The sequence below is a fragment of the Ipomoea nil genome, unplaced genomic scaffold, assembly GCF_001879475.1.
Source record: "Ipomoea nil cultivar Tokyo-kokei standard unplaced genomic scaffold, Asagao_1.1 scaffold3069, whole genome shotgun sequence".
Lineage (NCBI taxonomy): Eukaryota > Viridiplantae > Streptophyta > Magnoliopsida > Solanales > Convolvulaceae > Ipomoea > Ipomoea nil.
Genome location: NW_017619497.1, coordinates 9712132 through 9724184, shown reverse-complemented (window position 1 = coordinate 9724184; position 12053 = coordinate 9712132). Strand labels below are relative to the sequence as shown.

Sequence of the window (12053 nt, the reverse complement as noted above, 5' to 3'; positions counted from 1 at the left end):
GCACACAAGATCTTTGCTAACTGCACACAAGAAGCCCCCTCACTGGTGAGACTCAATCCCGGATCATTGTTTCCAAACTTTACTTTTGTGACCAACTGAGTTGTCCATGCCAGCCAATTTTGGCTAATTTATCTCCTTGTAGTTTAAGGTCAAAACGCAGGGTTTATCCATTACACACCCTTGGGTGTGGCCACAAAGTTCTAAGTTCAACTCACCTATTAGCCTTCTTGGTTTGAACTAAAAAATTATCTCACTTAACTTCTGGTTTTGATTCACAATAAGAGTGACTAATTGGCCTTCTTAGTTTGACGCGGTCTGATTAATTTGTCTCAATGTAATCTTCTTCTAGTTGGACCATCATCCATCCATGATGGGGTTGCACCACCACTTTGATACCTCCCACTAGACTCAAGCATACTATAATATAAAATATCAATTATTATTCTAATTATCAGTTTAAACTTGTAGTTAAAACGATTATGCGAATATTGTTATGATGGAGACAGTCCATTACCATAAAGATAACACCAAACAGTGTTCTCTGACAGGACCACTTCTCATGAACAGATCATCATTCATTCCATTCTTTACCATTGTGAGTCAATACCTGAGCTGATGACAATTCTTAAAGAAGCCATAACAAAGAAATGAGAATGTCGTCATTTCCCCTTATCTCTGAGATGGTGCGGTCCAACCAGTCTGCGCAGTTATTTGCTGGAACACGAAACACAGAAATAGATGTGATCTGATATATCCTGCACAAAAAATGTGACAGGAGTAGATAGGAATGCACTTCTGCATGTCCTTTATCTCCATGGTTAACTGAAAAAAGGCAGGCACAGAATATAAGTACAAAGGCTGCTGCTAATGCCCTTCTGCTGTTCATATGAAACATCCTCTGCATGTCAGGCACAAACATCAAGACACCCACATAGATTCTCATGTTTTTTAAAGAAAATTCGCAATCATTATCTGATGGTGGTGTGTACTGGGTAAACTCTGCCCTGTAACCCTAATCAGCAAATGACCACAAGAAGTTAAACCAGCCTAGGTTGCTCATAACTGATCGGCTGGATGGGGCTGAAACTAAGAAGTAGTGGCCGGGCAAACCCTAGTCAGCAGAGGACCACAAAGAAATAAACCAGCCTATAACATTCGAGATTATGCAGGATTATACACAAAGGTAGGTTACTCATAACTGATCGGCGGGTCTGAAACCAAGAAGTATTGGGCAAACCCTAGTCAACAAAGGACCACAAAGAAATAAACCAGCCTATTTAGGTTACTCATAACTGATCGGCAAGGCTGAAACCAAGAAGTACTGAGCAAACTCTGTCTTGTGACCCTAATCAACAAAGGACCAGTAAACCGGCCTAAGTTGTTGAAACCAAGAATGCTAATAGGCTGCTCCAACTGGGAGTTGAATTTGTAATATTGTGGTTATCAAGTCAACAGTCGGACCATATTTGATCAACATTATTGGGAAAAAATGCCAAGTCTCTGGACCCTACCACTTGAGAAGACACTGAATCAAAACACACTGAATATATATAGTATAACACTGCCACCACTCACTCCAACATATACACATTCTGAATGAAAGCTTATTGTTCACTCATTCTTTTGACATAATACAAGTGAGTGTTAGTGGGTTCCAGGTTTATTGTGCTTCATACCTACTCAACATTAAAGGTCATGAACACAGTTCTACCCAAACTATGCAGATGAACAAATGCAATGTTGTGATAGTAGTAGCATCCATGGCAGACAATGCATACTGTTGTTGTATTATGACTAAATATATAGATGGAATCGTCGTCGGATTGAAATTAAAACACTGTTTATTATTCTGATTAATCAGTGGAAACTAACCAAAAGTGAACAGATAAACAGAACTGAAAGAAGTGGGGAATATAATCCAAGCTGATAGAGGGTAGAGTGAATAATGACATAAGTATTGTCCCCTGGAACACCAAGCATCACTAGGTAGGGACATTGAAAAGAGAAGTGATACATTAAGTTGTCTTATCCACCTTTTTCCCCTCCCAGGATTTCCAGTTTTATTTCAACCATTTAAGCTTCCAAACTGCAAAGCATCTCTCAAACCCGGCCTTTCGCTTACTGAAAACTCCAGGAGAAAAGGCAGGATGAGAGGTGAAGATGGTGATCATGGTGATGATGGGGAGTGGTTAAGTTTAGGCCTGGGAATGAAGAATGGCCCTTCAAGATTTAAAGAGGCAAGGCCTATTCCTGCAAAGGTGTTTTCTTGCAACTTCTGCATGAGAAAATTCTACAGCTCCCAGGCTTTGGGTGGCCATCAGAATGCCCACAAGAGGGAAAGAGGTGCTGTGAGGCAATACCACTCCCAGAGAATGATGTCCACCGTGGCTTGGCCGCTCGATAACAACAATAATATGTACAGATCGCTTGGCGTTATGCCCCACTCGCTCGTGCATAAGCCTGTCAGGGATAGCTGCAGAACAGCAGCGAGGTTTGGGCAGTCGGATACCGAGTTCTGTATGCCATGGCAGACTAACACCCCAATGATGGAGGAAGGTGCAGTGGGGTTGAAGTGGCCGGGGAGTTTTCGACTAAACTCACAACAACCAGAAGAACAGCCTGCAAATCCTAGCAAGCTTGACTTGAATCTGAAGCTGTGACTGTCCTCCTGCTCATTCATCTCAGATTCAACTTTACTTTACTCTATTGCAGAATTAATGTCAATCCCTATATAGTACAGTACATTCACTAACTTCAAAAACCATATATGCATGTGGTCCACTTAGGCTGAAAAATCTTAGAAGTGGCTCTTATTGGACCAAGTCCAAATGTGTAATGTCTACTCTTCCTTGCTAGTTACCTAAAATAACTGTTAAACATTCTATTTTATCCACAAAGTGTTGCAGAAAGCTTCGCCTTGCTTAAAGGATTTCTCTTTCTTTTTTGTTTTTGTTTTTTCATCCTAGTTTTGCCCCTTTTGACTTTGTTGTGTTCTAAAGCTTATCTTTTCTTCAACCTAATGCTCAATCCTCTTTGTTTAACAGTGTTTTGAAGTATGAGTATATAGTGATTGTCTGATGTACCTCAAGTTCCTTCCACATGAATCAGAAGTTGACGTTCTGAATTTTGGTCATGACATGACATGCCTCGTGAATTAATCAAGTATAATTTTGCAAAACAAAGCAACATTTGAATGTAAATAACATTATAGTATAAAGGAGGTGTTTGGTAAATAACTGTTAGCTGATTGTAGAAAGATGTTTGGTAAATTAGTTGCTAACTGATAGCTAATTACATGCAAAAATGACTTTCTTAAAAAACTTATCAAAAAAGCTATTTTGGGTAGCTTTTTGAATTTTTAACATTTTGGAGCAATAAACGGTTACAAAAAGCTAATTAATCAAACACTTATATTGTGATCAAATAACCTAAAATGACTGATACCAAGACTATGTGGTCTAATGGTACCCGAGTTGGACTTCCATTTGGAAGGTTACGAGTTTGAGCCTCAATGAAGGCGTTATTGGTTCTTTGTGTTTCAGTAGGTTGAGAAAGTAACCTAAAATGATTGATAAGCTAACTATATTACCAAACAGGGCCAAAGTTGTCTTCTGGAATTAAGTTCATAACAATGTTTAGTAGCAAGTAATTGAATTGAAAATGAAACTTAAAGAACATGAAGGGAATTATTTAAAAGAAATGTCACAGAATGGAGGATACAATAATGTTACATGAGCATCTACATATCATCCAGAGTTGTAGTTGAGAGGTACAGATTTACAGATAAGTTTGGTCAACCAACAACCTTGAAAACCCTAAATAAATGGTGTCTGAAGAGATAACATAGTCTGAAAATGCGACTCTGTAAAAAATAAAAATACATGACTTCTACGGATAAAACAAATAATGAAAAGGTTGCAATTTGCAAACATATTCAAAATTGGTTGGACAGGTAGCCAGCCAGGTTCTAACCTACATTACTGCCTGGGGAAGAATTAGCAAGAGACTAAAAGAGTTAAGTATCGAAAGGGAACTCCATGCCTCCGAAACCGAGTTTTCTCAATCCTCCAGTTTAGAAATAGCTTTTGTCAAAGGTAATGCGCTACACAAGAAGTTCTATTTAAAATTGATTTGATCAGAAGGGCGGGTTTTAGTCTGTTATCTGTTGCTTCTACGTGCCCGCTGAGAGTTTGCAATATCAACTTGGGTATTACGCTTCTTTGATCTCTGCGTTTTGGAACTTTGGTTAGACGCCTGATCATCAGCATTGCTTGTAGTTTTGGATTCTGGGGTGGTATGTTTTAGTACATCAGTTTCTTTAGTCTCTGGCTGCAACAGTTTCATATCTCCATTGAGGCATTCCTGAACATCGGGTGTGGCTTCTTCCATTTGTGGCAGAGAAATCCCGCTTTTGGGAGGAGTTTCACTAGCAATTGGTTCCTTGCGTGATGCTGATGGATGGTAAAAGCTCCACCGTGAATTTCCAAACCATTTATCAACCTGATAATAGAAATAAAGGGAAACAGAATAAACAAACAGAAGTTGACGAAGTAATAGTAGAGAGCGATAATAACAGCCAAGGTATGGCTAAGGTGAAGTACAGAACCTGCCGGAGAGTCAATCCTAATTCTCTAGCTAAGCTTTCCTTGACATTTCGTTTTGGATAATGATTTTCCTTGAAGGCTTCATTGAGTCTCTGCAACAAATAGAATTTCAGGTAATACATGCCAAACTGAAGAAATGAACAGGAAGTTAGATGCCAGGATGATCTTCGGAACAAATTTATCTAAATGGCATGATTTTTTGTATGAGAAGCAACTGACCTTCTGCAAGAAAAAAACATGGTCTAATATTTACATAGAACTTGACAAAAGAGAGAAACAGAAATTACACCTTCTCAATTAGTAACCCATAAGAGCAAAATTTAGGAAAAATTAATCTCAATCAGCAATACTAAAGATGCAACGGGAAATTGACTAAAATGGGAAGATTTGGTGTAATATTTATATTGATCCTAAAATTACCATATAACCCTAAGAGATGGAGGCTTCTCAGTGTATTAATGGGAGAGGACCACTTGTGAGGCTGAAAGAACTTGTGTGCAGTGAAGTAACTATGCTCATAACCTTCATAATTTTCGCCTTCAGAAAAATTCTGAAATCTAATCAAGGATATATGGGATACTAGTATCTGATAACAATTGAAGATTTAAAATTTCCAAGAAATTCAAATACATTGAGGGACAAGCTGTAGTAACTAAGTGGAAAATCAATTGCCCTTATAGTTCAAGTCAACCATTTGATTTATTTGACAGAGAAGCAAAGCGATGAATAGGGATGGCAAAGTGCCCCGTCCCCATTGGGGATCCCCATCCCCGTCGGGGATGAGGACGGGGCCGGGGAACAATTTCGGGGATCGGGGATGGGGATGGGGAATTTTGGAAATTCCCCGTCGGGGATGGGGATGGGGATGGGGACGGGGTCGGGGTTTCGGGGACGGGGAGTATACTCCCTGCCCCCGCTCCACCCCGTTGCCATCCCTAGCGATGAAGAGGAGTGAAGAAACAGAGGCAGAATCAGAGAAGAATAATGAGACTTGTGAGAGAATACGGAAGTAAAATTTTTACAGTCAAACGCATTTCGGAAATGCGCTAAATGCATTTGGCATTTTAAAAAAATAAATAACTAAATAAAAATGTACATTTGGAAATAAAATTGTCAAACGCACTTCCCAAATGCATTCGGCATAAAATCATTTTCGACAAATATTTGGGAAATTGGTTTTGAAATTGTGTCAAACGCATTTGGGAACTGCATTTTGACTCGAACGCATTACCTAAACTAGTTTTGCCCATTTTAGTTCAGATTTCAAAATCTTCCTATTTTGTACAGCACACACCAAATCTTCCCATTTTAGTCAATTTCCCAAGATGAAAATGCAGTAATTTGAGCTGAAATCACAAGCATATTGTTATTACCTTAATCGCATCTTCTCCAAATCTGGAATTTCTTTTACCACTTGAACCAGATTCAGACACAACCAGGCCTTCACCATTGAACTTCTTGCTGGCTCTTCTATTAGCAGTATGTTCAATTTCATTCTGTTTGAAGTTCTTGTCCATAGCATCTAATGGAGATTGATCAGATGACTTCAGACCAGCTTTGTCGCTTCCTTTCTTTCTTCTTTTGGGAGGTGAATTATCCTCATAATCTTCGTCACTAGAGTCAGAGGACGCAATTCCATATGTTTCCTACATACCAACAAATTAAAAAGTAAAGTGCATAATCAGGTTACAGATTTAGGTTTAAAGATGGAATTGATATAGCAAAATCAAGTATAAAATATTAGGAAACAAAGGGAATAGAAGAACAATACCAACCAAACCTTTTAAGGAGCAAAATGGATAACTATGACTACAGCCTAAACTAACTGTACCACACACTGAGATCCTCAGCAACATCAAATAAGATTAGCATCTAGTCTATATAAGGAGTGTTGCTGATGGAAAGAGAATTTGTGCATACAATCAGGAATCTGTAGACTCTAGTAGTTAAGAAGGTTTGGGTATACTGTATTACAAAAAGTAAACTGAAGATGGATTGTGCATATTGAAAGAGTTGAAGGTCGTTTGATGACTTGTAGAATAAATAAAAATATTCATCACTACGGAGGCACACTATGCAATCACTGTAAAGAGACTCACGTCATGCAGCTTTTTGTAGTCCAACCTCTCCACTTGTCTTTTCCCAGATGCAAGAACAGTACTGGAATGCAAAAGATATGATACTTCATCCTTCAAAGGCTGTTGTTTTGCTCCACCTACTTTAATTTTTTCACATTGGTCTTGGCCTGAATCCTCAGAGTCAGAGGTAAAACCTGAACTAGAACTTTCTTGCATAACCTGCTCATCATGGTCAGGAGCATCAGGGTCAAAATCATCATCTTCTGAATCTTCAGAAGGAAGCCCAAGGAGGATATCATCATTAGCAGTGGTCTCCAAAGACTGTTGTTTTGCTCCACCTACTTTAATTTTTTCACATTGGTCTTGGCCTGGTGATGTGTTATTTTCAAATACTACACCAAAATCCTCAGAGTCAGAGCTAAAGTCTGAACTAGAACTATCTTGCATAACCTGCTCATCGTGGTCAGGAGCATCAGGGTCAAAATCCTCATCTTCTGAATCTTCAGAAGGAAGCCCAAGCAGGATACCATCATTAGCAGTGGTCTCCAAATCAAAAGATGCATCAGAGGAATCATTTTCATCAGAGCTTGATTCATCTTGTGAAACATTCTCCTCTACTTCCGGATTATCAGGGTTATAGTCATCATCATCAGAACCATCCGATGGTAATCCAGAAATGTCATCCAACTGCTTTCCAGATGCAGCAGCGGCAGCCTCCTCTGGAAATACCTTCTACATACGCCAGAAGTGATTGATTAAAGATCAAGAGAAGAATATAAGCTAGGGATATCTATATAGAGCAAGGGCCAGACCTCCCAACTGTCGGTAACAGAAAGATCAGTACCCAGCAAATCACTGAGCAAGTCGGTACAATCAACTTTGCAGTCACATCCAGGACATAGCCAGCCTTCATCACCTGGTGGAACTGTAATCACAGGGGGGAAAGGGGTGAATATATATTATGTTTCAAAAACTAAATAAGGAAAGATTTTCAGTACTAAAAAACCCTTCTCAAGAGCTATTGACTTTACTGTCTTCTTTCAACAAAGGTGGCTCCAAACACAACTGGTGAAATCCACGTTCACAAGCACCATCACAGAGGATAATATCATTATCAGCTGGCAAATCCGTACTGCCACACTTTGCACAGAATATCTGTGATAAGAACGGATCTCTTTATATTATCTCAACATTTTATTTGCAGTATGATCAATGAAAAGATGACTCAACTATAAACCACATAATGTAAATAAAACATAGATTCAGTCACCACACATCACTTACATCTTCACTGTCGATCTGTCCCTCAGAATCAAATAAAGATTCTGGAAGTTTTCCCTGAGAAAGTGATGTATCGATGCGTTGAAATAAATCTCTAATTTTTAGTTTGTAATGGAAAATCCCAGATTTTGCACGTTGAAGCTCCTTCTCAGGCTTTAATTTTTCTAAGCTGCAAAAATAGCAGACCTTTAATGGTTGATAAACAAAGGATTAACGTGAATTAGAAAGAGACTGTGAACCTGTTATTTATCTGTCTGTGTTTGTGGTGATGGTGGTGGTGGTGGAAGGGGGGGGGGGGGGGGGGGGGGGGGGCTGGTATCCATAAATATTTATTATTTGGCATTGCCATTAGATGGAAATTTTCCCTGCGGGCAGGTAGAGGGAAAAAACAAAAAGTACACACCTTTGTCCTTTCCAGCCTTCAGCAGAGTAAGCATCAATTAAGTTTTGTTCATATTTTATTCGACTCAGTAAATATCTCAGATGGGATTTTATCCCTGAGAATTCATTTACAGCAATTTGTTTACTATGTTTTCTTTTTCTCCTTTTTCTTTTCTTTTCATCAGTGGCACTATCATTTGCTGAAGCATGAATTGGTTCAACAGGTTTAGGTTCTTCTTGTGTTCTTGAGCGTAGTACTCTGGTACTGATTACAGGTGATCCCAATGTAGCCTTCCTCTTCCTTGAACACCCAGTAGGCCTTTTATCTCCACATTCTAACTGAGTAGCATTTTCATTTGAATCTCTAGGCATTTTACTCAAGTCCTGGCCAGGATTTTCAGATGCATCACCATGTAATTCTGCCAAACGGTCAACTATAGAAATTGCTTCCTCATTTTCATGTAGCAATTCCAAGTTCTTAAAGCTGGAATCCACTGTTAAATCTTCCGGTGCTGATTCCTTTTGCTCCAAACTGGAATTGACAGCTACATCTCCAGAGGGAAGTAATACCTCATTACAGACAGATTCTACTATAGTTCTTTCACCTAGGTTCTCATCATTTTCACTTTTCTGCACCAAAGGTTCGCTGGGAATTTCAACTGCATCCTTTTGAGTTTCATTTAACTGTTCAAAATCATGATTTTTAATCACATCATTTGGTGGTTCTGCTGGATATTGAACTGGAAAATTGTTGTCCTTGTTTTCAGATGGCAATGCCATCACAAGATTGGAATGAAACCCACAATTTTTAAGTGGCAGATTCTTTTGCTCTAAATTGGAATCTGTGAAGATGTTTTCAGTGGGTAACTCTTTGGGAGGTTCTATTGCAGACTCAATTGTAGAACTAGTTCCCACATTGTCCTCAATCTTGGAATTTTGCCCACAATCTTGCAGGCTTGGTATCTTTTGCTCATTATTGGAATCCATAGACACATATTTGGCAGGCATCACTTGGAGAGGTTCTGCTGAATATTCAACTTTAGAACTAGTTGCCTCATTGCCAAAAGGAAATTTTATCTGCTCAGTCTTGGAATTTTCTCTGCAATCTTTGAACTCTGGTCTCTTTTCCTCTTTATTAGAATCTACAGATATATAGTTAGGAGATAATTCTCCTACTAATTCAAATTCTGCTACCCTGGTTTCTGCTGGTTTACTCTCCACATTTCCATTTCTAATGGCCATGGTCTGCCCCAACGGCTCGGAATCTCTGTTTTGATATTCAAATTCAATAGCATTTTCCCCCAAGGATTCACAATTTGAGTTTTTAGGAATAGTATCTGAAAGAGTTAATCTTTCAACACTCTCAGGATCATAACATTTGACATTGGATTCTCCTGTCCCACTATGAACAGTTTCAGTCATTTCAGATTTTGCTTCAGCTTTATACTACTACTTACACAGTTACACTTCTTAGCTCTAAAGCAGGCTGTCTAGGACACATGCAGACTCCATATTGATTGTTTCCCAGGAAGTCAAAGTCATGTACTGCTATCCTAGAATTTCAAGAGAGGCAAATTCCTTGTTGGTTACACCGAGAAAACAAACATCCTTACAATAGCAGAATGCCAATGTCTTTCAATTTCATCCCACATGCCTGCAATTGACATCACAAAACAAAAATGAAAAAAAGCAAATAAAATTGATACAATTTCCATAATGCTCATTGCGTAATGTTATGCTCCTATTCGTGGCAAAAGGGAGGAGGCAGATCAATTGAAAATCACACATGAACAGCCCAGATTTTGACATTTAATAGCTTTCTTATTTTGTACCTTTTCTTCCTCACGACAGTTTATTTATTTTTTATTATTATTATTATTTTGTGTGTGTGTGTTTCTTAGCAAGAGTGAAATCTACAAAGTTTGATAATTAAATACTTGCCATACTGACATCCAAGATGAAGAGTCACCAAAAACATAAGATATCATCTTGACCAAAAGGAGCCCATCAGAATCATTTGATTGAATGCGTAATTAATGAGTGGAACACGTGGGAAATTGTGGGAAATTGTGTGTATATACACTATAGAAAAAAACAATCTATCCTCAACTTTAGTGTTTTTTCAAATTTAGTACTCAAGTCTCAACAAATAATTTCGCCACATTTTGGCCTTTGACTTTCATGGTTTCCCAAATTTGGTCCTCCATCATATAATCTGTCCCCTCCATAGGCAAATCTGTAAATTCCAAATGTCATCTTTGATATCTAATAGAGAACGGTCGCCAATCGAACAATGATGATTGTAGAAACTGCCATCCTTCTATAGATTCAACAGTAATGCTTAGGGTTCGAATGGGGTTGGCAAAACAACGCAGGAGACAGATTATATGTTCAAGGACTAAATTTAGTAAAACTATGAAAGTCAAGGAATTATTTGTTGATCACCAAAAATATGGAAAAACCACCAAAGTCAATGACTAAACCTGGTATTAACTCCAATCCATCCTATAAAAAACAATTGGCAGGAACATGAATAACTGCATTGTCCTCCATAAGTTCAAATCTTTAAACAGTAAACAGTTCCATAACAACAAAAGTTAAATTCACACAATGCTGAAGTTCCTCCACCCTAAGTTACAGCTCACATTAAACAGAGTATAAAAACAACGTCAAAGCAATGCATTAGATTCAATGTACAACCCTCACTGCATCCCCAAAGAAGAAAGTGTTTTGCATTCAATTTGAGCTTTATCAGAAAAAGCAAGTCACACATGACAGAAACCAAAGATGCAATAAAGAAAATATACAAGAAGGAAAATTCAGAAAGGGTGTGCAATCTCAGATTATCCAAATGCCGGAATAAGCCACCTTAAAACGAGTTAATAGAGGCATTCAATGAACTATATATGAAACTTGTTCACGCATATAGAGCGAATGTGGGAGCTTGCTACTTCCAAAACGATAAACAATTCTTAATTTTGGATGCTTCCACTACACATTCCCAATTTCTCAAAAAAAAATTCAGCAACAGAATGAGATAAATTACACAAACGAATTGAAATAGAGGTAAGCTAGGAAGGGCAATGCGAAGGTTACCTTACACGAAGAAAAAGCCCTAGAATTAAGAGTAAGCAAGCTAGGGTTTTCACAATTTTTGAAAATTGTTTACAGAATTGTCCTCTTTTTCAGTTTTCTCTCAGTGGAAGAGAGCAGGAGAAGTAGTGATGGCTACGAATTTGCGTTGAGGAGAGCTTTTCTCGGAGCCGATAAAGAATGAAAGCGCTCTTGCAGCAAAAAAGCAGAGGGAAGAAGCAAAGAGAGGCGGGGAAGTTTGGCTGGAATGGATCGGGTCGTTGGGGCTCCGACTTAGTCCCATAATGCACGTTATTGGGCTTTTCAACTGATTGGGCCTGGATAATTTTTTTTTTTCTTAATAAGGGAAACCAGCTGTCACTATTTATTTAGACGTATACACGTGATAGATTTTGTCTTGTAATCTTAATTAATAAAATATCACAAGAAAATAAATCACACAATCAGGTTTAATTGTTCATATACTATAATTGACTGACTCAAACTAAAAAGGTCAATAACCATTGATATGGATTATTTCTCGATAACGGTGCGCATATGATGATCGATTCTGGACTCTTTCCGCGAGTTGGGCCCAGTCCGATCTGCATTGACCTCGTACCCGCATTATCTCGAC

At 38.4% G+C, this 12053-nt stretch overlaps 2 protein-coding genes across 3 annotated transcripts; one reads left to right on the top strand and one right to left on the bottom strand.

Annotated features, from left to right (window-relative positions):
- The first annotated feature begins 471 nt into the window (after positions 1-471).
- On the top strand, positions 472-2919 carry LOC109165179 (zinc finger protein 7-like). The gene is made up of 2 exons (XM_019313829.1): positions 472-824; positions 2035-2919. Exons 1-2 carry the CDS (start codon positions 788-790, stop codon positions 2658-2660), a joined length of 663 nt encoding a protein of 220 aa, XP_019169374.1. The 5' UTR covers positions 472-787; the 3' UTR covers positions 2661-2919.
- Positions 2920-3686: 767 nt separating this feature from the next.
- Positions 3687-11660, bottom strand: LOC109165706 (homeobox protein HOX1A-like). 2 transcript variants are annotated; one of them, XM_019314591.1, is made up of 10 exons: positions 11441-11660; positions 8367-9998; positions 7967-8132; positions 7714-7837; positions 7495-7607; positions 7210-7414; positions 6704-6978; positions 5978-6250; positions 4607-4696; positions 3687-4500 (listed from the first exon to the last, which is right to left on the bottom strand). In XM_019314591.1, the coding sequence occupies exons 2-10, from the start codon at positions 9764-9766 to the stop codon at positions 4159-4161; spliced, it is 2988 nt and encodes a 995-aa protein (XP_019170136.1). In that variant the 5' UTR covers positions 9767-9998; positions 11441-11660; the 3' UTR covers positions 3687-4158. The 2 variants fall into 2 exon arrangements, with proteins under 2 accessions (XP_019170136.1, XP_019170135.1); XM_019314590.1 differs by having other exon boundaries at positions 6704-7414; positions 11441-11659.
- Between the last annotated feature and the right edge of the window lie 393 nt (positions 11661-12053).